This window comes from Diadema antillarum, unplaced genomic scaffold, assembly GCF_040938485.1.
Source record: "Diadema antillarum isolate AM-2024a unplaced genomic scaffold, OU_Dant_1.0 seq00000169_RagTag, whole genome shotgun sequence".
In the NCBI taxonomy this organism is placed as follows: domain Eukaryota; kingdom Metazoa; phylum Echinodermata; class Echinoidea; order Diadematoida; family Diadematidae; genus Diadema; species Diadema antillarum.
In genome coordinates, this window is record NW_027271238.1 from 215,402 (window position 1) to 240,411 (window position 25,010).

At 40.3% G+C, this 25,010-nt stretch overlaps 1 protein-coding gene across 1 annotated transcript in view; it reads left to right on the forward strand.

The window, feature by feature from the left end:
• The window catches only part of LOC139728192 (dynein axonemal heavy chain 10-like), a 71,798-nt gene that overhangs the window by 4,212 nt on the left and 42,576 nt on the right, over positions 1–25,010 (forward strand). Inside the window, exons 2-27 of the mRNA XM_071639153.1 lie at positions 1,302–1,439; positions 2,745–2,914; positions 3,490–3,714; positions 4,142–4,980; positions 6,367–6,565; positions 6,854–6,970; positions 7,326–7,574; positions 8,038–8,214; positions 8,954–9,158; positions 9,601–9,728; positions 11,934–12,020; positions 12,374–12,487; positions 12,911–13,054; positions 13,749–13,937; positions 14,427–14,587; positions 16,609–16,803; positions 17,306–17,432; positions 17,717–17,881; positions 18,565–18,840; positions 19,375–19,477; positions 19,960–20,138; positions 20,545–20,756; positions 21,592–21,748; positions 22,140–22,373; positions 22,957–23,079; positions 23,714–23,947. Coding sequence (XP_071495254.1) covers positions 1,302–1,439; positions 2,745–2,914; positions 3,490–3,714; positions 4,142–4,980; positions 6,367–6,565; positions 6,854–6,970; positions 7,326–7,574; positions 8,038–8,214; positions 8,954–9,158; positions 9,601–9,728; positions 11,934–12,020; positions 12,374–12,487; positions 12,911–13,054; positions 13,749–13,937; positions 14,427–14,587; positions 16,609–16,803; positions 17,306–17,432; positions 17,717–17,881; positions 18,565–18,840; positions 19,375–19,477; positions 19,960–20,138; positions 20,545–20,756; positions 21,592–21,748; positions 22,140–22,373; positions 22,957–23,079; positions 23,714–23,947 — 5,147 coding nt within the window. The remainder of the gene's footprint in view (positions 1–1,301; positions 1,440–2,744; positions 2,915–3,489; positions 3,715–4,141; positions 4,981–6,366; positions 6,566–6,853; positions 6,971–7,325; positions 7,575–8,037; positions 8,215–8,953; positions 9,159–9,600; positions 9,729–11,933; positions 12,021–12,373; positions 12,488–12,910; positions 13,055–13,748; positions 13,938–14,426; positions 14,588–16,608; positions 16,804–17,305; positions 17,433–17,716; positions 17,882–18,564; positions 18,841–19,374; positions 19,478–19,959; positions 20,139–20,544; positions 20,757–21,591; positions 21,749–22,139; positions 22,374–22,956; positions 23,080–23,713; positions 23,948–25,010) is intronic.

Here is a 25,010-nt window from a genome sequence, read left to right on the forward strand (position 1 = left end):
TGTCGTACTTCCTTTGAAGTCACGTTCGATGCCGCCACTCAAAAGTATTTGAAGCATGTGGCAAACTGGATCTGCCGCGCAGATAGGAGGACGTACAATTGACTCATTTCTCATTGCATAATCATCAGCCACTTTCTAAGGAAAATATGTCTTTGTGATGGTAATTACTTTTCGCCATTCCTATATACTTATAAAAGATAGGTGGTGGGATATTTGGTAAAAACACAGGGATGCGCGAATAGAAATTGGGCAAAAAATGATGAAATTAAAATGAAAATTACTTGACTGGCCGTGCCCGGCCACTTATCTGATATATCTATTTGTATTAATATAGAATCATACTCGAAGATTATTCCATATCAGTTTTATTTGGAGGAATTAAGTGGAAAAGTGATAAAACCGGCTTTCCAGGAGGGTACAGTTTTAAACACTTTCACATGATACAGCTCTGATTTACCCTTTTGCACATAATTCTTGAAGGGATTGACCTTTGTTTAATGAGCTTTATCATTATCGTAAAGTGAGATTTTGTTTCACTTAATAGATAAACAAGCAAATTCGTAGCCAACATTAAGTTAACGTTCAAAATGAATCTTCAGATTGCTCAGCTAGACGGCGGCATCAAACCCCGTCACCAAAGGCACAGATGCACCTGTGGAATTCTTTTCTGAAATCAATAGAAATGTGACAACTGTTTGAATAATTACAGCCAGTTGGAACTCCATCTCTTAAACCTCCTTGCACACACTCAGTGATCGAGTGGTGCTGTACTTTGAAATCAACACCCCTACCCTCCTTTGATTGCCAATACATCATTTGAAGTGCACGTAATGCTTTTCCAATGTGTATTCATAATGTATGGCATCATTGTTTTCTGTTGCTATTATATTATTTTGTTTATTATCATTTTTCAGTAAAATTTGGATGTATTAAATCCCCACTGAACACTGTGTGTAGTTTTGTGCATGCATTGTCATTAGTATTACAGTGGACTCCCGTTATAAAGAAGTCCTCGGGACTGCCAGTTTTCTTTCGTTGTATCTAAATTTCATTATAACCGTGTTCGTTATACCGGGAGTGCACTGTATTTGCACAAAATGCTGTAAATAGAGGGGTATCGGTTTCAGTGTCCAGTGTTGATGTGTTGGACACACTACCATAGATGTTGTAATGACCTTTTAAACTGTGACATAGAGGCTAGACACTACACTGGTAGGTCTACTGCCATTTAATAGATACTGGTATTTATTCTTTACTTTGCCCACTATGCTAAGTCTGCATGTCAAACTTGCACTATCTAGAACCATCAGAAACAGATGGACTGGCAGAGAACTTGGATGCAGAGGGAGCTGAAGGAGCAGTAGGAGCAACACCAATCGAAGAGACCCCTCCCACGCCAGCTGAGCCGACAGAGACACCCACTGAAGAGAAAGGAAAAAGTGAGTATGAGCTCTATTTAATGTGAAAAGCAATAACAGTATTCATCCAAATGTTGATCAATGTTGTCACACTGACAGACTGGCACAGTTTGTCATGAGAGTTGAAGTTTTTACTGTGGTGTATCCATTGCCTCTCTGCTGCTTGCTGCAAAGATTCTGTAAGTTAATAATCATCTCATGTCAACATACAGACAATAACAGTGTAATATGCTTACCAAATGTCATTCATCAATGAAGGGATCATTAGAATACAATATTGCAGGAGATAACTGTATGAGGTTAGAATTCATTCTTTTTGTTAAAAATGTGCTATTTACCTACCCTAAAATGCATAGGGACAGTCCATTATATTGATTTGTCAATTCCTGTCAACATTTTTTGTTCCTTTTTTTTTTCCACTGTCAAAACAAAATGAGTGTCAAGTAACAAATCCAAAGTATGATTTCTACAGCATACTTACATTTTAAAGTACTGGTACTTGGTACAGTCCTGTGGTAGTCAATGTCAGAATTGATTGCCATCTGTATGGTGATGTATGGTTGGATAGGTGTAGTATGTTCAAACAGTGCACTTTCTGACAGTTGTATTGGGGTACACACAAGCCAATGTCAATCTTCTATTACTTTGATTATTTACCTGATACTTGCATGTTTATACTGTAATTTTCATGATGTAGGAATAAGATGAAATTTGGATGAAATTGCTGCTGTATGTGTGTCTTTGTTTCTTTCAGTTTGCTGACAGGAAAGATGATCAAACCTGAGAGGGCTCTCACTCTATCTATCTATCTATTTATCTATCTATCTATCTATCTATCTATCTATCTATCTATCTATCAATCTATCTATCTATCTATCTATCTATCTATCTATCAATCTATCTATCTATCTATCTATCTATCTATCTATCTATCTATCTATCTATCTATCTATCTATCTATCTATCTATCTCTCACACATCTCTCACTTTTACCTGATCAGACCATCAGACAAACAGCATACTTTTCCTTCCAGCAACAGCATTGTGGGCAGTATGAAAGTACCTCTTATCTTAGTTGTCAGCATAAAAGCCCATTCTTTTCTTTTTTTTATTGACTGATATTTGCAAGAGAAGAGTTGTCTTGTGTTTCATCTTTGCTCTGAAATTCTTGGAAATTCATGGATATTCATGTACCAGTCCATGTCCTAATGACAGAGAGATCCAGAAAAGTAATGCCTGACTGATAAGTGAGATGGGGCTGCGTCTGATGAAGACACAGAATTGGAGCAAATCCCACAACTCACTGTCGTCTCCATTTTCCTACAGAGAAAAAGAAGAAGAAAGGCAAGAAAAGTTCTTCGGCCAAGGCGGAGGCTCAGCCAGAGCCAGAGCCACCGAAGGAAGAGCCCAAGCCTCCAGAGCCAGACCCTGCAGAAGCACCTGAGGGTGGAGAGGGGGACCCTGGTGCTGCAGCCCAGGAGAAAGGTCCCATCACAGTGAGTGACTTGTAATTCATAATTCAACCTGAATCATGCAACACCAGAAGAAGAAGAAGAAGAAGAAGAAGAAGAAGAAGAAGAAGAAGAAGAAGAAGAAGAAGAAGAAGAAGAAGAAAACAATATTGTGCTACCTTTTCTCTAATAACCAAAGACACAGCACCTTTATTTTGCATTTAAGGCAGAGACAAATAACTTTTCTTAAAGGCAGAGACAAATAACTTTTCTTAGGACCAATATGTCAACACTGAATTTAACTGTATTTTGTGCAGAAAAAAACACACAAAAAAAACAAAAACAAAAACAAGGAAGTATTGGCAGTCGTACTAGACCATGAATTTGACACTTTTGATACACACAATCTTGTGAAGGCTAGTGTTTTAGCTTTGTATGCCCACATGACAAGTGTGATAATATACATACACAAGGTTTGCATCCTTTAGGGCAATAGCTATATCCTACAACGAATGCCTCTGTGAAAATTTCAGCTCAAAAACATGTAACTCATGACACTGGATTTGTACAATGTAAATAAAATGTGGCCATATTTTTCTCCTCTGACCCATTTCATACAGAAAATTGTTACCGAGACATTTATGCGCACAGTGCTGTATCTGTGTCATGGCCATGTTCCGGAAGAAGTTGCCGAGGAGGACTGCGTGTATTTCATCCGTAACAGCCCAGGCATGGTGGACCTGCCCAACACTATGGATGAGGCCAATGACATGCTCCCAAAGTTCTTTGAGTATGGCATCCTCAATGGCCACTCCCTTGTTATGCTTGAGCAGATCATTACTCAAGTAAGTCTGCTGCTTCCAGTGACACAAAGTCTCACAATTTAGAGCAGTGTATCAACCCTTCTTGTCGCAATCAAAGTGTTACATTTTACAACTGTGCATAGCTGCAGTGTATGTTGAATAAAGGTAGACTGTATCACACCACAAGCTAAATCAGTGTCTGTGACATTCAGAATTCGTAAAACAGAAATAAAGATTTAAGCAGAATGTTTTGAAGCAAAGACCTTGAATATATCTGTGTGGAAAATGTGGAAGTAGATTGAGATCAGAAGTTTAAAATCATGTGATCTAACTGATCTTGTGATCTTTCTTCAGCATTCCGGTGTATATGAGTGTTAGTATTTCCGCTCTTTTGTTGTCAATATAATGAATGAATGACTTGCACTTTGGTGATAATCTCTTTCTTTCTGTATTCCTTTTCCACGTGCAGGTCTACATTCCCCTGCTGTCTTTCAGTGCCCATAAAAATGGAGAGGCACCCACAGAATCAGAGCAGAAAGCAGCCTCTCTCTCGTCTCCCTCAAATGATGACCTTGTTCCGGGGGATGACTCCGAGGAGGAAACAGAAGAGGTCAACACAGCTGAGCTGCACAAGCACGCCCTCTTGAGAGACGAATTCCTCATCAACATGCAGAAATTTGCCAACCACATCGGCCGCACCATTCAGCAGATTGAAGGAGAGGTGCGTCTAGATGTGCCCAACCTGGACACGGAGGGTGACCCGAACGAACTGGCAAAGGACGATGCCCTCATACACCAGATTGAGAATGCTACACTGGAGTGGACAAAACAGATTGCCAATGCTGTTGAGGCACAGCTTAAGAAGATGCCCCAAGGTAATGGCCCCCTTGCAGAGATCGACTTCTGGCGTGAGCGCAATGCAGCGCTGAGTGCCCTCAGTGAGCAGCTCAAGCTGCCAAAAGTCAAGCGCATGCTGGAGATCCTAGCCAAGAAGGACGCCATGGGCGATCACGCCATCCTGCAGAGCTTTGACTTGAACCGTGCTGAGCTCAACAAATATTACGTTGAGGCCAAGGACAATGTGCGCTTCCTCAGCACCCTGGAGAGGCACTTCAAGAACTTGACGCACGGCGCCGGCTTCCAGATTGTGCTGGACACCATCCCGTCGATGATGAATGCCTTGCGCATGGTGTGGATTATCTCCAGACACTACAACACAGATGAGCGGATGATTCCCCTCATGGAGAGGATCGCATGGGAGCTGGCAGAGAGGGTGGAGAAGGTCATCAACATCCGGACAATCTTCAGGTAAGCGTCGTTTGGAATCCGGATTCATTCTTCTTTGCTCAAAATATTCATCATGCTTATGAATGAATGATTCGAAGGTGCTGCAAACTGTAAGATATAGGCACTTTCTGTTCTTGAATATGTCCTATGGATGATCATGTAATTTTTGTGTCACAAAGAATGAAGACAATTCAGTCTAATTCAAATCAGATGTTATTTTCTTGAAACTAATCATTTTTATGTCTCCGCAACGAAGTGGCCGGAGGCATTATGTTTTCGGGTCGTCCGTCCGTCCGTCCGTCCGTCCGTCCCGTTTTGTTTTTGTCGATATCTCAAGAACCGTGTGGTGGTTTTACATCAAACTTGGTATGAGGGTATATCCTTGGGGGATAATACTTTGTGTGGATTTTAGGGTCACAGGGTCAAAGGTCAAAGGTCACAGGTTATTTTGTGAAAAAAAATTGAAATTTCATGTTTTTCTCCATATCTCGCAAATGGTTCAAGGTATCTTCATGGAACTTAGTATATATGCTTGTACCGATGGGCAGTGATTATCTAGGGAAGTTGGGGGTCATGGTTCAAAGGTCAGGGGGTCAAAGGTCAAGGTCAACTTATCAAAATATCACTACTTTCCTTAAAATGCAATATGCCTAAAGGTTTGTTTTTTTTTTAACTTGATGTATGGCATGTTTTACCCAATATATATTTTTTGGGAAGTTTCTTGCCAAAAGGTCAAAGGTTAAAAGGTAAAAGGTCAAGTGAAAGTGCTAAATTGCACATAATATCATCATGAAACTTACATATTTATGCATATTCAACCTAACAGTGATTCTCTTTGGAACTGTGAGGTCAAAAGTCAAAGGCCAGGTTTAGATAATGCTTTTTTCCCATTTGATACTGAAATTATACTTTTTCTCAATACCTTGAAAATTACTCAATGCATAAACTTATAAAAGGGTCAAAAGTCAAGTAAAAATCATCAGTTCCCCAAATACCTGCACTCTGACATTTTAATCATTCATCCAATTGAACCTAGTTCTAGGAAAGTGAACATTCAGTACATTTGTGTCAAACCTGTCATTTTAATATTTTGCCAATTGTGTGAAACTGTCATCACACATTGTCAAGACATTGTACTATAGACCTATTAGGAGAACCATGCATTATGGCGGAGGCATATCAGTAGCCGTAGCGATATATCTAGTTTATATATTAGGAACAACAAAATACAATGCGTGGTATATACCGGTAATAAATAAAAACCTGCACTTTAACTGGTAACTTACATCAGATAAAAACTAAGCTTGTGTCAAACACGCACACTAGAAAAAACAGAGAGTTGCCAAAGCCGGTGAAATAGTAGACACAGATTATAAATGTTCTCATTAATTTGTTTTGTGGCTAAAGGGATTCACCTGCCCAAGTCAAAGCCAAGACTGCAGAAGCTAAGAAAACACTGGAGCTGTGGAAGGACTGCTACTTTGAGGTCCGCGCCAAGATCGAGGCCTCGGGTCGAGACGCCCGCTGGGAGTTTGACCGTAAAAAGTTGTTTGAGCGCACAGAGTACATGGCCACCATCTGTCAGAATATCTACGATGTAGCTCAGGTGAGATTAGCCAGTGGGATATGATGACATATCTATTGTTTTATCATGTAGTATCTAAGAGTTTTAATTAATCTACAGTTGAATACTGTGTGTTGGTAACTAACCTAATGAGCTTCACTCATTTCATGCTGATTCTGTCTTTGTGTTTGTACTTATAAATTTTTCCAGATTGTAAACTAATGTGAAGTCATGTGATGCTTCTTGATATGAATGCACTGTCTTGTGATTTGATGTACGTTCACTGATTAATTGTCCGTCTTTTACCTGTGTGTGCTTACTTTTGTGCAGGTGCTGGAGGAGTTCTACAACATCTTTGGCCCCGAGCTAAAATCTGTCACTGGAGACCCACAACGCATTGAAGATGTGCTCAAGCGAGTTGACGGATTGGTGGAACCAATACAAGAGGTGAGATTTCCCATGCTGGATCCACTCTGGTTTTTTTTTGTTTTTTTTTGGTATGGTAAAGCTGTGTATTACCTCCAGTCTCTTTGTGAATTCTCATGGTCAGGCAAACTATATGCCCTCATGTATAAAGATGTACAGTCTAACCATTTCTCGACACAGTGCTGGAGTATGTGAAATTTGTATTCATATGTAATTAAACTTAATTTTGACACGTTGTCTTCTTGTTCCCAGTAAATGTTTTTCATATATATATATATTTATGTTTTTTTTTTTTTTAAGTAGTCTACTTGAGATAAGAGTATGCAGTTGTCCCAAATGATTGACAAAAGTGCTTGCTGCTTCCGTGTTGCTCCAGGTGAACTTTGACCCCTTCAGCCTCAAGCACCAGCTGCAGTGGCGCAAGGTCATGGAGTGGTTCAACAAGGAGGTGGCTGCCATCGAGGATGAAGCCAAGCATTTCATTGACGAGTCCTTCAAGACCCTGCGCTCTGCAGAAGGGGCCTTCGACATGCTGCTCAAGTTCCGGCATATCCGGTCACGGGAGGCCATCAATTCGCAGATGATGAAAAAGTTCAATGACATTCTGCTCCAGTATGGCAAAGAGGTAAAAGCAACCATCCAAAACACAAATGTACTTATCCTCACTCAGAATGAATATCTGACATGGCAGAGTTTGCAGGATATGAGCTCAAACTGGCAAAAAAATATATATATGATTGAGTAGAAGTTTTATTGAAAGTTATTTGACATGTATAAAAATGGTAGCATTTACTCTATGAAAACTGCATGTTCACATATTTTGTAGATTCAGCTAATGACTTCTGGCGGAGGGTATTGTTACAATGTTGAATTCTAAAATAGTCATAACTTGGCTGTGTCATGTATATATGAATTATTGCAGTGTAGTTTGACTTAGAAATATAATTCATACATCTTCTCCAAGGCTTTTAAAATGAATATTAGTACTTGAATACTCCCAAGTCCATATGTGCAATCACTCCTGCAGTGCAATTCTTATCACTTGCCTTATCTCCATTTTACGTCCATGCCACTTTTTTTCATTCAAGGTTGACACAGTTCAAGCCCTCTTCAAGCAGTACAAACACAGCCCCCCTGTCTCCAAGAACCAGCCCCCAGTGGCTGGGGCCATCGCCTGGGAGCGCTCCCTCTTCCACCGCATCAAGCACACCATCATACGCTTCCAGAGCATGGAGGACATGCTGAGCAGCGAATATGGAAAAGCTGTGAGTAAAGTGCAGGATAGCTGTGCTACTTACTTTGATGTGGAGCAAAACAGAAATAGACTTTAGTTGTCAGTTTAAAGCCTTACAATCGTGGCGAGTGGTTTGTGCGGCACAGAGACGAACGCAACACGCTGCCTCCCCCATTCTGTATCAAATGTAGTGACCCCGAATGAGAATAGCGCTGGCTCAATGGGTCAGCGAACAACACTGTAGACTACAAGAGCTCTGTGCTACAAATCTACTGACCCAAAATGGCTGTCCGAGCGAGCCACGTGAGCTTCCGAATGGACGCACATTCTCAGTGCGCATGCGCATGAAGAGAGGTCAAAAGAGCCACGCGTCTTCTGGCCTCTCTCCTCCAGTCACTGCAGCTGGCAGTCACAATGTTTGTGTATGATGCGTACACACACACGCACACACACGTGTGTCAGTGGCAGCATTGTCCCACACGTTTATGGATATAGCACCGAGTCTGGCATTGCGCAATTGCATGCACAAACTTCGGCCATTCGGGAGTTTACGCACCATTAGGGATGACGATCGTACACCTTTAAACACGAATGCCAATTGTCATGTCACAAATTTTAGTAAAATGTAGCTCACATGTAATGAAACAAAAGGCACATACTCTGTAAAATGTTTTTGCTAGCTAATCAGCTCATAGTTCTCTGCTGTTTATGAGATATTGTCAATGGTCGTAGCGCTGATATCACCATTTTGCCCCATTTGTTTCATGTAGGCTCGCACCAAGTACCTGGGTGTGGCAAGGCAGATGAAGGAGTACGAGGACAAGAAGTACGAGCAGTGGCGAGACCACGTAACCATGATCCTACCGGGCCTCCTCAAGCGGAACCTCCTGACCCGGCCCCAGGACCAGATGCCCACCGGCGCCAAGATTCACGAGACGGCAGCCGAAGATGGCGACGACACCCATCGCTCACAGGGTGAGATGTCGAGTCATGCAAACTCCTCACAGTTGCCTCTGAATCCATCAATTATAATGATTTGATATTGTGATAAGATTCTGCAGTTGATTTTTTTGTCCTATCATGTGATGAACACCCCAAAAAGAGCACTCCATATCAGTTTGTGTACTGGAAATACTGGTATGATATTTCTATCCTTGACACATTGTCTGTGCTTACAAAGCATTTCTAGTGACTTCATTTTATTACGTGATTGAATTGCAAAGGAGTTTAGTATAAAAATGGAAACCATGTTGTCTTTATCACAGTATAGAGAATTTGTTTTAGTTGTCCACATTATTTCTCCTGTGTAAGTATTATTTCCCATGAGAAAAGGAGTGTGCTAGTGCAGAATTGGGAAAATGTCATCGTTAAAGCTTGCAGAGAGTTCAATATTTGTATTTGTTCATGTCTATGTTAGGTGTGGCAGGTGATGTGAAGTATGTAGTGGACTTTGCGTCTGATCTGTCGGAAATCATCACAGAGACAAAATACATGGAGCAGCTGGGCTTTTCCATTCCAGAACTGGCTCGTAATGTAGCTTTACAGGTAAGAATCTCTGATATAAAGTAAGATGTGTATGAGTCCTTCAAATAAAGTACTTTCTCTGGAGAAGAGGATTCTTGTCCCTGTATATAATGTTTTATTTCAGAGGGGGAAAAAAAAGAAGAGGCTGGGATTGATTTAATGCACTTGTAAGGTAAATTATGTGATAAGTGCACATTGAGGTTTAAATTGCATTGATGCTTAACTTATGCATTCACTGCCTCAAACTCAGAGTTTATTATTGAAGTCAAAATTGATTAAACCTTTGTTGAAGGTGTACATACAGCTCATTGCCCGGAAAGCTGTCATTTGTGTATATTTCTAATCTTGGGAGCCCCCTAGTAGTGTTTGCAGAGTTAATCAGTGAAATACAACAACAAACAAACAGGACATACGGTATAATATATACAAGTAGAATTCAATCAAGCAGATAAAATTAAGTATATTGTCATTGGGGGAGCCATTAACAGGCACTGGTATTTTAAGAATGAGTAATTCTTTTTATGCCTCCGCCACGAAGTGGTGCCGGAGGCATTATGTTTTCGGGTTGTCCGTCCGTCCGTCCGTCCGTCCGTCCGCTTTCGTTTACGCGATAACTTGAGTAATATTTATTGGAATTTTACCAAACTTGATCCAAGTATGAAGTATGATAGGGCAATTATTTGATTAGATTTTGGTTGAAATCGGCTGAAGGTCAAAGGTCAAAGGTCAAGGTCAAATCATGAAATTGTATCCGTTTACGTGATAACTCAAGACTGGATCAAGCAAATTTCACCAAACTTTGTAGGAGGATGATGTATGATGGGACAATTACTTGATTAGTTTTTCAGTGAAATCGGACAGAGGTCAAAGGTCAAAGATCAAGGTCAAAATCCTAAAATTTATCTGTTTACGTGATAACTCAAAACTGGATGAAGCAGCTTTCACCAAACTTGGTCCAAGGATGATGTATGATGGGACAATTAGTTGAGTAGATTTTAGTGACATTGGCAAGAGGTCAAAGGTCAAAAGGTCAAGGTCAAATGCTACAAATGTTGCAATTTCCACCATATCTATGCAATGCCCGAAGGTATTTTCTTGAAACTTGGTGTGAACATGTACTATCGTGTAAAGATTCTCCAGAGAGAGTTTCATGTCATAAGGTCAAAGGTCAAAAGGTCAAAAGGTCAAAGGTTAGGTGAAAATGTTGCAATATCACTTTTCTCGCAAATGGTTCAATGTATCTTCGTGGAACTTGGTACACACGCATGTACTGACTGGCAGGGATTATCTAGGGAATTTAGGGGTCATGGGTCAATAGTCAGGGGTCAAAGGTCAAGGTCAACTCTCAAAATTTTACTATTTCCCTCGTATACTAGTATATCGTCGCTGGGGTGACAAGACCTTGTATCTGCAAATTTGGTGAAAATGACTTTTTTGGATTGATGGTCAAATAATGGGTTAAGTGATGTCCTGTCCAAATCCCAACTGTCTTACTCCAAAAATGAAGCCACCATGGCATGTCAAAGGAAAGGCTATCCCTTTCGCCACAGTGCTTTGGCTGCCATGTTTTTTGCTCTCCTGAACATTTGACATTTCGTAGATACGAGGTCTTGTCGCCCCAGCGACGATATGCAATGCTTGCATTATTAGTTTCAAAACTTAATATATGCATTACCTAATGGAGATTCTCTGGGAAATTTCCAGCCAGAAGGTCAAAGGTCAAAGGTTAAGGGTCAAAGGCCAGGTTTCAATGCCCCCCCCAAAAAAAAAAAAAAAAAAAATTAAAAAAATTAAAAAATTAGAAAAATGAAAAAAAATGAAAAAATGAAAAAAAAAATCTATTTTGTACCGTCATTACACTCTTTCTTCATACCTTGGAAATTAATCAATGCATAAACTTATAAAAAGGTCTGTCAGAATTCAAGTAAAAATTCTCAATTTCCCAAATATGTGTACCTGCACTCTTAGAAAATTATAGCAAACCCAGTTCAAGACATTTCTGACAAACCTGTCATTTCAGTATTTTGCCAGTTATGTGAAACTGTCATGGATCACACATTGTGAAGACATTGTACTATACGCCTATAGGGAGAATCATGCATTATGGCGGAGGCATCAGTCGCCATAGCGACATTTCTAGTTGATATCTGTGTGTGTGGACAAAATGCTGACCTTTTGTGTTAATATCTTCTCTCCGTTTTCTCTCCCCATATTCTGCCCTTGTAGGAAGACAAATATCTGAGATGGAAGGATGGCTTGAACCACATGCTCCAGAGGTATCACGGTGCCATTGCCTCCATTAGCACAGCAGAGGTAAGCACCACTGTCATATTCTTTGCAATTGTAAGTCAAACCTCGCTAAGACTCCCCTGTTTCCCGTAGATCTTTCGGATATGCAGGAGACTGCTCTGCTGTAAGAAAAAAAAAAGGAAATATATCAGCTGTTTTTTAGCTGTGACTTTTGAGTGAGTCAAACTCATAGATCAAATAATTCTCATGACAGAGTAATATATTCCTGTTCCTACTTACAATATCTTTAAGAAAACACCACAAGCAATATCTGTGAAACTCATCTCACGAGTGTGTTGTGGGCTTGGAGAATAAGACCATTTAAGAAATGTCTTTCTCGTGAGATATCGAAAATCTTTTTCCTATGTTTGTTTTAGACCCAACTTCTTGATGAGCACCTGAAGGAACTTCGACGAACCCTTAAACCAGGTCACAAGCGTCTCAACTGGAACTCCCTAGGTATCAGCGACTACATCTTGAGATGTGAGCAGGTATGGAGGCAAACTGACATCATGTAGTTTTACACTATATATGATCATATGAAAGTGGAAATGAGCATAATTGTCATAGAAAGATGTAGCATGTAATTAGTCGATATTATTACATTTGTTTTCAAGAAAGATATCATTCTTTAGTAGTGGGAAATGCAAATGATTATTTATGGGTAGCACAAAGTCTATGCTGAGTGAAGCAGGATGCCCTCTGTTTGATTCTGATTTTAACAGTGTGGTACCCTGCTGAAAGTTGTAACTGTAGCATTCTGTTCACTTTTCAATCTTGATTCTTCCTTGTTAGGTTTTATAGACTTTAGCCAAGTCAACAATGTTGGTATACAAAGAAAAAGAAATACCTGAAAAACCTGTCATGGCAACTTTCATGTGTTTAAATACCTTTTCGTGAATTTGTTATTGTAGGCCATCTCCAAGTTTGAGTCCCTAGTCAACCAGATCCAGAAGAATGCCAAGGACATTGATGCCCGGCTGAGGGCCATGGAGAATGCAGAGCTCTTCAGGGGTCCACCCCCACAGGTCAAGGCCGACATCCTGCCTAGCTGCAAGGTATGGATGGGGCTTCTTGGTAGAACATGAATCTTAAAATAATGATGGGCATTCCATGGCAGAGGCAGCAGGTTTCTAATTTGGTAACCATTGGTCATATTTCTATCACTGGCAATTGCTCTATGTGACTTGTGTTTTGGTCATAGAATGGACTCCTTGCTAAAAAGAATGTATAATTATGACTCTTTTAAACAGTGTAGGCTCCTCTTCTTTCATTGCTTCCATGAACATCAATTCTACAGGGACATGTAAACAGTAAAAAACATAAAAAGTGAAAATAATGCTATAGTCTTTTTTTAATATTTAATCCATGGCAGCCTCTTCAGTGTTGACACTGCTCTGCCAGAAGGCCCTGCCATTATGATTGCCGTAGGATTGCCAGATACCCATTCACACTCCTGGGTCAACAAAAACATTGTGGGATTTTATTTTATTTATTTATTTTTTTTTTTTTTGCCAGAGATGGATGTACAAGATTTGATTTGAACCTAAGACCTTCTGTTTGAAATCCAGAGCTTTATCCACTACACTGCAAGGTGAAGCAGACAATTGCGTGGTATTGAAATGCAAATTGATGTTTCTGTAACTACTATATAATTTTGATCTGCGGCTGAAAAAAAGGTGATCATCTATGATATTTGCACTGAACATCTTCTGTCATCTGATTTCCTCTTTTGATCCACATCATTTTTAGGAGTACTTTGAATACATTGAGCGTGAGAGACTGCACACCTACGAGACACTTGCCAGGAAGTACCGGGCCATCGGACCCCTGCTGACCAAGATGGAAGGTCTGGTGGTCCACACCAACACTGGCAGATCCCCCCGCCTCCATGCCTACTATGCCTTCTGGGAGAGAAGAGTCTATGAAACACTCACAAAGGTAAACACCACAGTGTTTTCTTTGCTCCAACATACATATGTCAAGAGTATTCATTGTGTACAATGGATTAAAGAATTTGATTTGTTATTGTTTTCAAGCAGTACAATATCATATGATACTTATACTTCAGTACTCTCAAAGCTTGTATCATACATCATTGAATTCATTTTCATTCAAGTGATGTTTTGTATCTATTTAAATGAAAACTTATTGCCAAAATAAGTATTTTTTTAGTTTAAAAAAATGATATGCTTTTCCTAGGTATGTGCTTTCATTAAATGTGATTAGAAGAAAGTTCTAAAATCATAATTTAGTGAGTATATGGGAAAGGAATATCAAATCACAAAGTAAAGAGGCATAGCAAGGAAATATGCAGAAGACTTCTCCAGGATTCCGGGTATTTAATCTTCATCACGACTTTAGTCTGCAGGGACACTGATATGACTGAATTTCTGTTAATTAACATCTCTTTGTCTGTTACAAACATAGATGGTGTTGAAGAACCTAACTGAGTTCAGTGCAGCCCTGGTGGCCGACAAGCCCTTGTTCCAGATAGAGGCCATGCTGTCAGCTCCTGAAATCATCCTTGCCCCAGCAGCCAACGAGATCTACAAGCTCAGCATGCAGTGTGTCCGGGACTGTGTGGAAGGGTGTGTCCACTTTCTCATCCTTTGTAGTGCATGTTTTGTCTGTTTGTTTATTTTTCTGTGTGTATGGGTGTTCCTGTTTTTTTTTTTTCTTTGATGTTAATCAGATTATCATGCAATAGTTATGCTGTCATCTGTAGAATTAGCCTGCTGCCAATAATCATGTTCTCTCTGTAACCAGTCTCGTGGAGCTACAGTATTTGTAAGAGTTGTGAGACTCACAATATGACAGAACTAAATTTGCAGGTATATGGGGTATGTTTGAATTATCTTGCATACCTTTGTGGCAATTGTACATCATACAAAGCTTAACACTAATATTTTTTTTTTCTAGTGGCTTGTTCCAAGTTATGTAGTTACCCAGAAATAAAAGCAAATGTAACAATCCATTTTGAATCTCATAGTTCCCTGATCAGGCCACCAAAACATATATATATATTTTTTATGCCTCCGCCACGAAGTGGTGCCGGAGGCATTATGTTTTCGGGTTGTCCATCCGTCCGTCTGTCCGTCCGTCCGTCCATCCATCCGTCCGCTTTCGTTTACGCGATAACTTGAGTAATATATGTTGGAATTTTACCAAACTTGGTCCAAGTATGAAGTATGATGGGGCAATTATTTGATTAGACTTTGGGTGAAATCGGCTAAAGGTCAAAGGTCAAGGTCAAATCATGAAATTGTATCCGTTTACGCGATCACTCAAGACTGGATGGAGCAAATTTCACCAAACTATGCTGGAGGATGATGCATGATGGGACAATTACTTGATTAGTTTTTCAGGGAAATCAGACAGAGGTCAAAGGTCAAAGATCAAGGTCAAATCCTAAAATTTATCTGTTTACGTGATAACTCAAAACTGGATGAAGCAGCTTTCACCAAACTTGGTCCAAGGATGATGTATGATGGGAAAATTAGTTGAGTAGATTTTAGTGACATTGGCAAGAGGTCAAAGGTCAAAAGGTCAAGGTCAAATGCTACAAATGTTGCAATTTCCCCCATATCTATGCAATGCCCAAAGGTATTTTCTTGAAACTTGGTGTGAAGATGTACTACTGCGTAAAGATTCTCCAGAGAGAGTTTCATGTCATAAGGTCAAAGGTCGAAAGGTCAAAGGTTAGGTGAAAATGTTGCAATATCACTTTTCTCGCAAATGGTTCAATGTATCTTCGTGGAACTTGGTACACACGCATGTACTGACTGGCAGGGATTATCTAGGGAATTTAGGGGTCATGGGTCAATAGTCAGGGGTCAAAGGTCAAGGTCAACTCCTCAAAATTTTACTATTTCCTTCATATACTAGTATATGCAATACTTGCATTATTAGTTTCAAAACTTAATACATGCATTACCTAATGGAGATTCTCTGGGAAATTTCCAGCCAGAAGGTCAAAGGTCAAAGGTTAAGGGTCAAAGGCCAGGTTTCAATGCCCCCCCCCCCCAAAAAAAAAAAAAAAAAAAAAAAAAAATCTATTTTGTACTGTCATTACACGCTTTCTTCATACCTTGGAAATTAATCAATGCATAAACTTATAAAAAGGTCTGTCAGAATTCAAGTAAAAAATTCCCCAAATATGTGTACCTTCACTCTTAGAAAATTATAGCAAACCCAGTTCAAGACATTTCTGACAAACCTATCATTTCAATATTTTGCCAGTTGTGTGAAACTGTCATGGATCACACATTTTGAAGACATTGTACTATACGCCTATTGGGAGAATCATGCATTATGGCGGAGGCATCAGTCGCCATAGCGACATTTCTAGTTTTCTTTAAATTTGGTAGCCTAACAACAGCAGATGACAGGATAATCATAGCAGAGTAACCAGATTCATCACAAAGAGAAACGAAGAAGAAAACAAACACACCCTGATAACCCTGTTGGTGAAAGCAACAAAGAAACTAAATAGAGCAAGCTACAGAAATGATTGACTTCCCACGGAATATCGGCAATCAGAAAAAAAAGTGTTGTATATACAGTTAAGTTCTGCGTTAAATTTTGATTTGTTTGTTGTTTTTTTCTGCAGAACAAAGAATTTTGTCCGCTGGATGCATGGTACCTGCATTGAGACCCCACCCCAGAATGTAGAGGGTGAGGATGAGCCGTACATCTTCAGCTTCTTCTCTGACATCTCGGCTGATCCGTCAGTGGTGGAGCTGGTGGTTGCAGCCTCTACCAGCCTGCAGAAGATGCTCACCAACCTGACCAAGTACCTCAGCAGGTGGGTGGGGCGGACTTTATATACCTCATCTTATTTTTGTTGTTTGGTTTATATTGCACATGTTACCTGTGGGGGGGGGTGGGGGTTGGGGGAGGGGTAGGAGAGAGGCAGTTCTGTGGTTGTGAGCAATATCTTGAGAAATGTTTGTCAGCATTTTCTACTAATGAGTACATATATTTCGATGGGTATAGTGATGTAAAAACTGACATGTTTTTGACAGAATAATTATCTCAGTATGTATAATTTGGCCAAAAAAAATAGTTTGATTACGATTTTTTGAGTATATCATTATCTGGCATGACACTGTAACATACAGCAATTTCAATGAGACTTGGGGTCAAAATCAGCTCTGAAATTTCAGGGGAAAAAAAATTATAATGCAATCATGCTACACAAATTGTCACTTGAGAGCTATAACTTGCCTTTGATTCAGCATCCCATAAACATTACATATTGTCTTGAATAACTCACTCCATTGTGCCTTTGTTGTTGTTGTTGGCAGGTGGAAGCGTTACAGACCCCTGTGGAAGCTGGACAAGACCATCATGCTGGAGAAGTTTGCTGCCAAGAAGCCAACCTGTGTCGCCTATGACGACAAGCTCCAGTTCTACTCCAACCTCACCACAGAGGTCAGCACTAAGTCAATATCTTGAGTAGATGTCGTTGTAACGGAAGTCAGTTTTCTTTCAGTGATTTAGATTTACTCCTTGTTGCCTCAATCTGTAAGTAAGAATTAACAATTAGATATCATTGAAGGTACTAATGAAATTTCTGTAGCTAGAAATGATTTCCTCCTCCCTCGTTCTGTGTCTGTAGACTAATCTTACAGCAAGAGTAACCCAAATGTGTTTTGCACAGATATTGACAAGGAAGTCTCCATTCGAATATCTGTTGTCTTATTTTTGTTACACAGGTGGAGAACCAGCCCAAGATCAAGGATGAGGACTGCATCCGGCTGCACATGAAGCTCCTGGCAGACACCGTCAAGGACCACGCCCGAAAGTGGGTGGAGTCACTGGGTCAGCTCCTCCAGGATGCTGCAAAGGAGGATCTCTTTGGTCTCAGGACAGAGCTCACTGTAAGAACATCTTTGATTCACCAACAACACAAAAATACTCTACTGACTATTTCTTCAGATGCATGACCATGTCACAATATAAATTTGTCTTCAATTTTGCACCTTTTTCGGGGGAAGGGTTGTATGGCATCATTCCATTTTACGAAAAGCTTGCCCTTTTCCCCATGTTTCATTTTCTTTTATGAAGTTATTTCGACTTCTGAGCAAAGCTTGATCAAGGTGTACTGGTTGAAGCTGTTTTTCATCCGTCAGCCACAAGAAGCTTCATTAGGTCGTTGTCGTATATCCAATGGGGTGTGTTTCTTGCTTTCTCTTTACTTAGCTTTTATTCAGGTTTTTTACAGGAAGTGAAGCAGGATCTGCATGGCTTTTGCACACAAAGGACTCTCATTTAATGTCCGTATGCAAAAAGTAGATTAAGCCACAACTCACCTGAACCTTTTGAGCCTCAGACTGCGTTGAATATGGATGGATTGATATGTCTTGTAGTAAAGGAAGAATGTACCAAAAGGTAACCTCTACCTGAGAAATTGGTGCAGTGTAGCAATTTTAAGTGTGGGACAAAATTTATTAATCTTACCTGTCAGACAATGTCCCAGAGGAAATATCAGTGGCGAACTAACAAAGGACAAGGTTTGTACATGCATGATTATCATATGATCAATTTCCTGTCAATTACACAGACCATGGCCGCAGACCTAAAGAGGGCACCAGACACACTGGAAGATCTAAAGTTTGTGCTGCGAGTGATCTCTGACATCCGCGACATGTCACTAACCGTCGAGCTGCGCATTGCGGACATCGTGGAGCGCTACCGCACGCTGGCCATGTACGGACTGCCCATATCAGAGGAGGAGACAGACCTGTGCGCCAACATCAAGCAGACATGGGATGACCTCTTCCTGGAGTCCAAGCATGTCGATGCCAGCCTCGTTGTTGTCAAGAAGAAGTTCACAGAGGTGAGATGAAGCTGCATGTGTTTTGTGTAGGAGACTCATTTAAGACTTCTCAATCACCAGGAGACATATGGCAAAGACTGCAGACATTGCTTACAAATGACTTACTCTTCTTGTAGACTTTGCAGAGATGAAACTCAAAGAAATAGAGGGTGGAGGTATACACAGGTTTATAAATTCACCCACACCCCAGAGTAAAAAAAAAACAAAAACCCAAACAACGACATTTTTCCCCCTAGTGCAATGGTACATAATGTGGTTGTTAAAACTCTATCCTAAAATCTTGGTTATGAGTCACCTGAAAAGGGGGCCTATATTTGTAAAGGTAATGAATGTTTTAGATATGCTACCAATGAAGATGTTGAAGGTTCATCAGAAGGTACACATTTAAACAGAAGTTGTAAATACCATTTCCATATGACAGGTATTTTGTGAGAAATGTAAGTTTTCAGAAAAAAAAAAAAATCTCGATGTCTATTGTACTGAGATTAAACTTGTCTTGAAGCAATACCATGTTCTTTCTGTGCCCTGTGTTAGATCACCCAAGTCCAGATCGGTGGCTTCAGTACTGAGTTGAATGATTTCCAGGATCGGTTCAAGATGGAAGGACCAGGAGCTGTAGGCAATGACCTGGACAAAGGTAGGGGAAACATCATCTCTCTATTCTGTACCATGATGAGAACAGCACATTGTTATGCCCTGATGTATGATATATATCATGCCTTGCGAGCTCTGCCCTGTAATGGAGTGCAGTATGGATCTATCATTTGAAGAGGTCCATGATACCACGACAGTCAATGACACAAGGAAAGATATGTGTTCTTATCAGGATCGCTATGGAAATGGACTTCTGTGGTCTTCCTTTGTTTAATGGACCAACATGGCAAGAATTTCAGAAATTGCAGCAAATAATTCTGAGTGTATGAATTGATAGCAATGAATGAATAGAGTGTGGGTATAGACATCATTCATGAACAAGTTGGAGGTAATGCAATGTCATCACTAACATGTAAATCAAGTCTGATCATGTGCAGTCTATAAGATGACCTCTACATCTGTTCACAAAGGCCCTTTGCATTGTCCAAGTGACATGGTTACACAAGTGTTTGATGTGCTGCGCAGGTCTGGAGCTGCTGGAGTCGTACAAGAAGGAGCTAGCCCGTTACGAGAGGGACCGTCAGGAGCTTGCCAATGCCGAGAAGCTCTTTGACCTACCCATCACTATGTACCCAGAGCTCCTACAGGTTCAGAAGGAGATGTCAGGCTTGGAGAAGGTCTATGAGATCTACAAACAGCAGAAGGTAACCACAACCAATCCCTAGAATCCATAACCCTTTGAGTCAAGGTTCAACGTGTCATGAAAGGGCTCTAAAATGATCATCATATGTTTTTAGATATGGCTGTAATGCCCGCTTTGTGTTAGATATTGGCTTTCTCATCTTAATTTTCCAAGAATTACCTGCAATTTCTTTCATTTCTTTTGTTGTTCTCATATGAGTAAGTTTAGTTGCAACTTCTGAGGGCTTGTTTAGTTTGGTCTTCATTTATGGCCATCATTAATTTCTCCAGCTGTCCACTGTTGAAAGAGAATCATAGGGTTTAGGTGCTGCAAAATAGGACATTTCTCAGTGCATTTGCTTTCTGGAGAGTGATTAGAGATGAGGCTTGTAGTAGTAAAATCCTTGTCTTGCTTGTGTGTCACCCCAGGCTGCCCGTGAAGAGTGGGCCCAGACGCTGTGGGCCAACCTGAACGTCAACCACTTGGTGGACGGCATCGAGAACTACATCAAGACGCTGAAGAAGCTGCCCCGAGACGTCAAGAGCTCCCGCACCGCCCAGATGGTGGAGGGGCGCATGAAGGAGTTCAGAGACTCCATCCCCCTCTTTGTGGACTTAAAGAATGAAGCTCTACGAGAACGGTGAGAGATGGGGCTTCAGTGGGCCAATCCTTGACTTTCTCATTTTGTATAATTTATTCATTTCATTTCATTTATCTTTCCATATCCAATAAGACATTGTACACAAATCATAAACACAATGTTATTGAGTGAATGCGAAGTATTTCAAATATTTACATCTGCATGTGAATTGGTAATGCGATATGGTAGCAAACTCTGCACCCGTTGAGGACAGGCTGATTTTAATACAGCACGCATTTCCTATAGACACCTGCCGGAGTATACTCGGGACTCGTCCTCAACAGGTTCAAACAAAGTCACACAGAATGTAATAACACTGTATTAAACAATAGGTAATTAAATAGGCTAGTGGAAATGGAGGGGACTGCTCAAATGCCTAGCTTGTATACTGCAGTCCCCCCCCCCCCCACCAAAAAAAAAAAGAAGAAAAAAAAAAAGGGTAGAGTAGGAAAAACTCCCAAACATATTCTGTTTGTGCCAGCGACAGATTGTCTAATTTCTGTACAGAACTGAGAAGGAATTGAATAACAATTTTCGCAATGCAGTACTCACTTTAAATCAGTTGAATTTGCTAGGGAAGACAAAACAGTCAATTGTCTCAAGATTTGTCGCATACTTTTGATGCCCCATATGTAACTGTTGTAGACCGCTATTGGTTGAACAAACGAATGCTTTGAAGTCGGCATGGATTTTCAAACACAAAGGTGATATTGTTGTTTCTAGTGTGAACATGTGTATAAGCTTGTGGTTTACCTTCAGGGTAGGTTTAATCCATCTGCGCCTAAAGCATTGCTTTGCTGTGCTGAAAAATGCTCTCGATATGCTTTCTTTTCAGCCACTGGAAGGAACTCATGGTCAAGACTGGCAAGTCCTTTGACATGAACCCAGACACATTCACCCTAGACAACCTCTTCGCCATGGAGCTCCATAACTTCAAGGAGGTCATTGGGGATATTGTCACCAGTGCCTCAAAGGAGTTGAGCATTGAGAAGGTACAAGAAAAATTAACAAGTTAAACTCCTCTGGTGCATAATTCATGCATTTCTTATACTATTCCAAGTTGCAGTTGGACCTTCCACATGTAGTGATTTGAATAAAGTTTGATGTGCCAATCATATCTTTGCATGATTTGACAATCTTACTTCACATTGACTACATCAGGGGATACTAACAAATAGAACCAAGTCGTCTCATATGGAACTAGTGTGAGTCAAATGACATTGATTGATGAAATTTATGGAAATGAATCAAAATTGAAAAGTTCAATTCTAATGTACAAATGCTTCCTCAAACTGTGTCGCTGAATGCACCTGTCTTGTTCACAAACTTACTTAAAACCTTGATATGTTTGACCTCTTAATCCTTAACTTGTTCACCGTGCAGGGTATCAAAGAAGTGACTGAGGTGTGGGAGAGCATGAAGTTTACAGTCATCAAGTACATGAAGGGTACCCAGGAACGCGGCCACATCGTCGGGGCGGTGGACGAGGTCATGCAGATCCTGGACGACAACTCCATGAACCTGCAGAGCATGTCAGCATCCCGCTTCATCGGACCCTTCCTGAACCAGGTCCAGACCTGGGAGAAGAGCCTGTCCCTCATCGGTGAAGTGCTGGAGGTACATGCTGGACAAAACTATTTCCCAGCCTCTCTCTATCTGTTTAGAGTATACTGCTGCATGAGACAAGATTTGTTTATTTCATTTGTTCGGCGCTGGAAACATTTTGGCATCTGTGATTCATGCATAAGTTTAATTGGGGTACAGTTGAGAAGAACATTGCAGTTCACAAATAGGCCATTCATTCATGTTTGAAGGTAAATCAGCCCTAAACTGGCATGTGTCAATAGTAGTCAAGTTGTTTTGTAATATCTTCCTAAAAAGAAGTAATCTTTGTTGAAAGTTGTAAGATGTTTGGGAAAAGCTGGTTGAGAAAGGTGGGTATGTTATAATGCGTTGCCAAGCAGAAATAGGCAAATGACTTTACTGGAGCCAGTGTTAACCAACATGAGGTTGTGATGACAGATTTATTCAATAAATTGATCAATCTCATCTTGTGCTGTGCTTGAATGTGCCTGACAATGCAAAACTAATAGACTCAAGCCTTAATCATTGACAAACACCGCTACATTTTCAAGCAAGGAGAAAGAAAAGAAATTGCCAATCACAATCAGCTATGCTCTCGCCTTGCTCCTTTGATTAGGTCTGGATGGTGGTGCAGCGTAAATGGATGTACCTGGAGAGCATCTTCATCGGTGGTGACATCAGGTCACAGCTACCGGAGGAGGCCAAGAAGTTTGATGCCATTGATAAGACCTTCAAGAAGGTAAGCGATAGTATCAAGGTGTCAATATGAAAGACTGAAAGCATGGCAGAATATCACTTCTTGAGTTCATTACTGGTATGTCATCCCATCGATTGCTATGTGGCATTTTTTAGAAGACAAATGTGAATGTCTTTAAGAACAGACATAAGTCAAAATTGAGCTATAGTCATTGCAAGGCATGCCATGAAAGTAGTCGATTTGCACTATGTCTATCACACACAGTCTATCATATCAGCAATTGTGACATGCAGTTTGATTAGTGAAAAATGAAAAAAAAAAGAAATTTGAGTATGCCACTGAAGTGGCTGTCTTTTTTTTTTTTTTTAGTTTGTTTGTTTTTTTTTTTGCTTTAAAGCAAAAAATATCAACCAGGGTATGATTCTTGTGTTGAGCAAATCATCATACAAATTTCTCTCTGATAGCCTTTAAGTTCTTTTGAATCTGAATCTCCGCCATATGTGGGTGATGCATGATGCAGTAGCCACAAAAATATACCCCCCCCCCCCCATAGCTTCTCTGATCCATGATTCATCAAATCATAGTTCCATGGTCTATACATATCATGTTTCCATCTGAAAATTTGCCTCTCTTCTGGCTGTTAGTGCATGAGCTGTACCTCTTGCCTCCACCACAGATCATGCATGACACGGTCACCAACCCCAAGATCAAGGAATGCTGCCACGCCCCCAACAGGCTCCAGGACCTGGAGATGATCAGCACTGGGCTGGAGAAGTGCCAGAAGAGTCTCAACGACTACCTGGACTCCAAGAGGAATGCCTTCCCTCGCTTCTTCTTCATCTCGGACGACGAGCTGCTCTCCATCCTCGGCAGCAGCGAGCCAAGCTGTGTCCAGGAACACATGATCAAGGTTCGGAAGTGCTCTTTGATTGGGTGGAGGGGAGTACATTTGTGACCCTGCACCTCAAAACAAACAAAAAGTCGCCAGACATGAATTTTTAGTTAAGACCATATTCTGAAAGAGCAGACTTTAAGCTTTAAAATGATGTATAACTCAAACCAAATGGACTCTCTTAACCTATCTAAATATTGGAAAGAAAGCACAAACTCAGGAAAAGTGTGAACTGAGAAAAGAGGCTCTGAAGTACAGTGTCTATTCAAGCGCTTAATCTTTATCAAACCGTGCTGGCTGTGCAATGAATGGGACAAAAAACAGGAAGTAAACCACCAGAGTAACAACAATCAAGGGATTATCAGATTAAAATGAAATTAGGCATGCCTCATTAACACATTCTGTCCATAATTAGTGCCAACTTTCCAAGTAGTAGCACTATCCTCTCAAAAGTTATTAGAGTTGAAAGTGAAGAGTATGGACAAGGTTTTTCAGAGATGAAAAAGGGATTCTAAAGACACACCTAATCACACTATTCTACCAAAAATGTTCGAGATAAACTGCTAAAAAAACACACTTTCCTGCCCGTTTTATGATACCAAATTTGAGCATAATGTAAAAGAAGACCCGCTCTTTCAGAAAATATGAAAAAGTCAAGTTCGGCTAGGTTGACCCATTTCACTTATTTTCAGTCCTCACGCAAAATCAGTGTGTGCGACTTTATGTTCGTTTTGAGGTGCACTGTCACATTTAGTAGCACTGGCAATTAACCATAACTTGGTTATAGTTTTCTGCCCTTGTATATGTTGTCTCTGCTTGCTTTGTGTTGCTTGAGATATTCTCACCTATTATTTCCAACCCTTTCATAGACATCTCTATCATTTTCACACAAAGCATTTCTGCCCAGTTTCATATTACAAGTGCAAATACAGTGCACTCCTGTTATAACGAACATGGTTATAACGAAATTCCAGTTACAAGGAAGTAAAAATACAGGCCGGCAACATTATCCACTCTATGTATTTTTATAGTTTAATTGTTTGCTTATTATGAACTTTTGATGCAAAAAAAAACAAAAAAA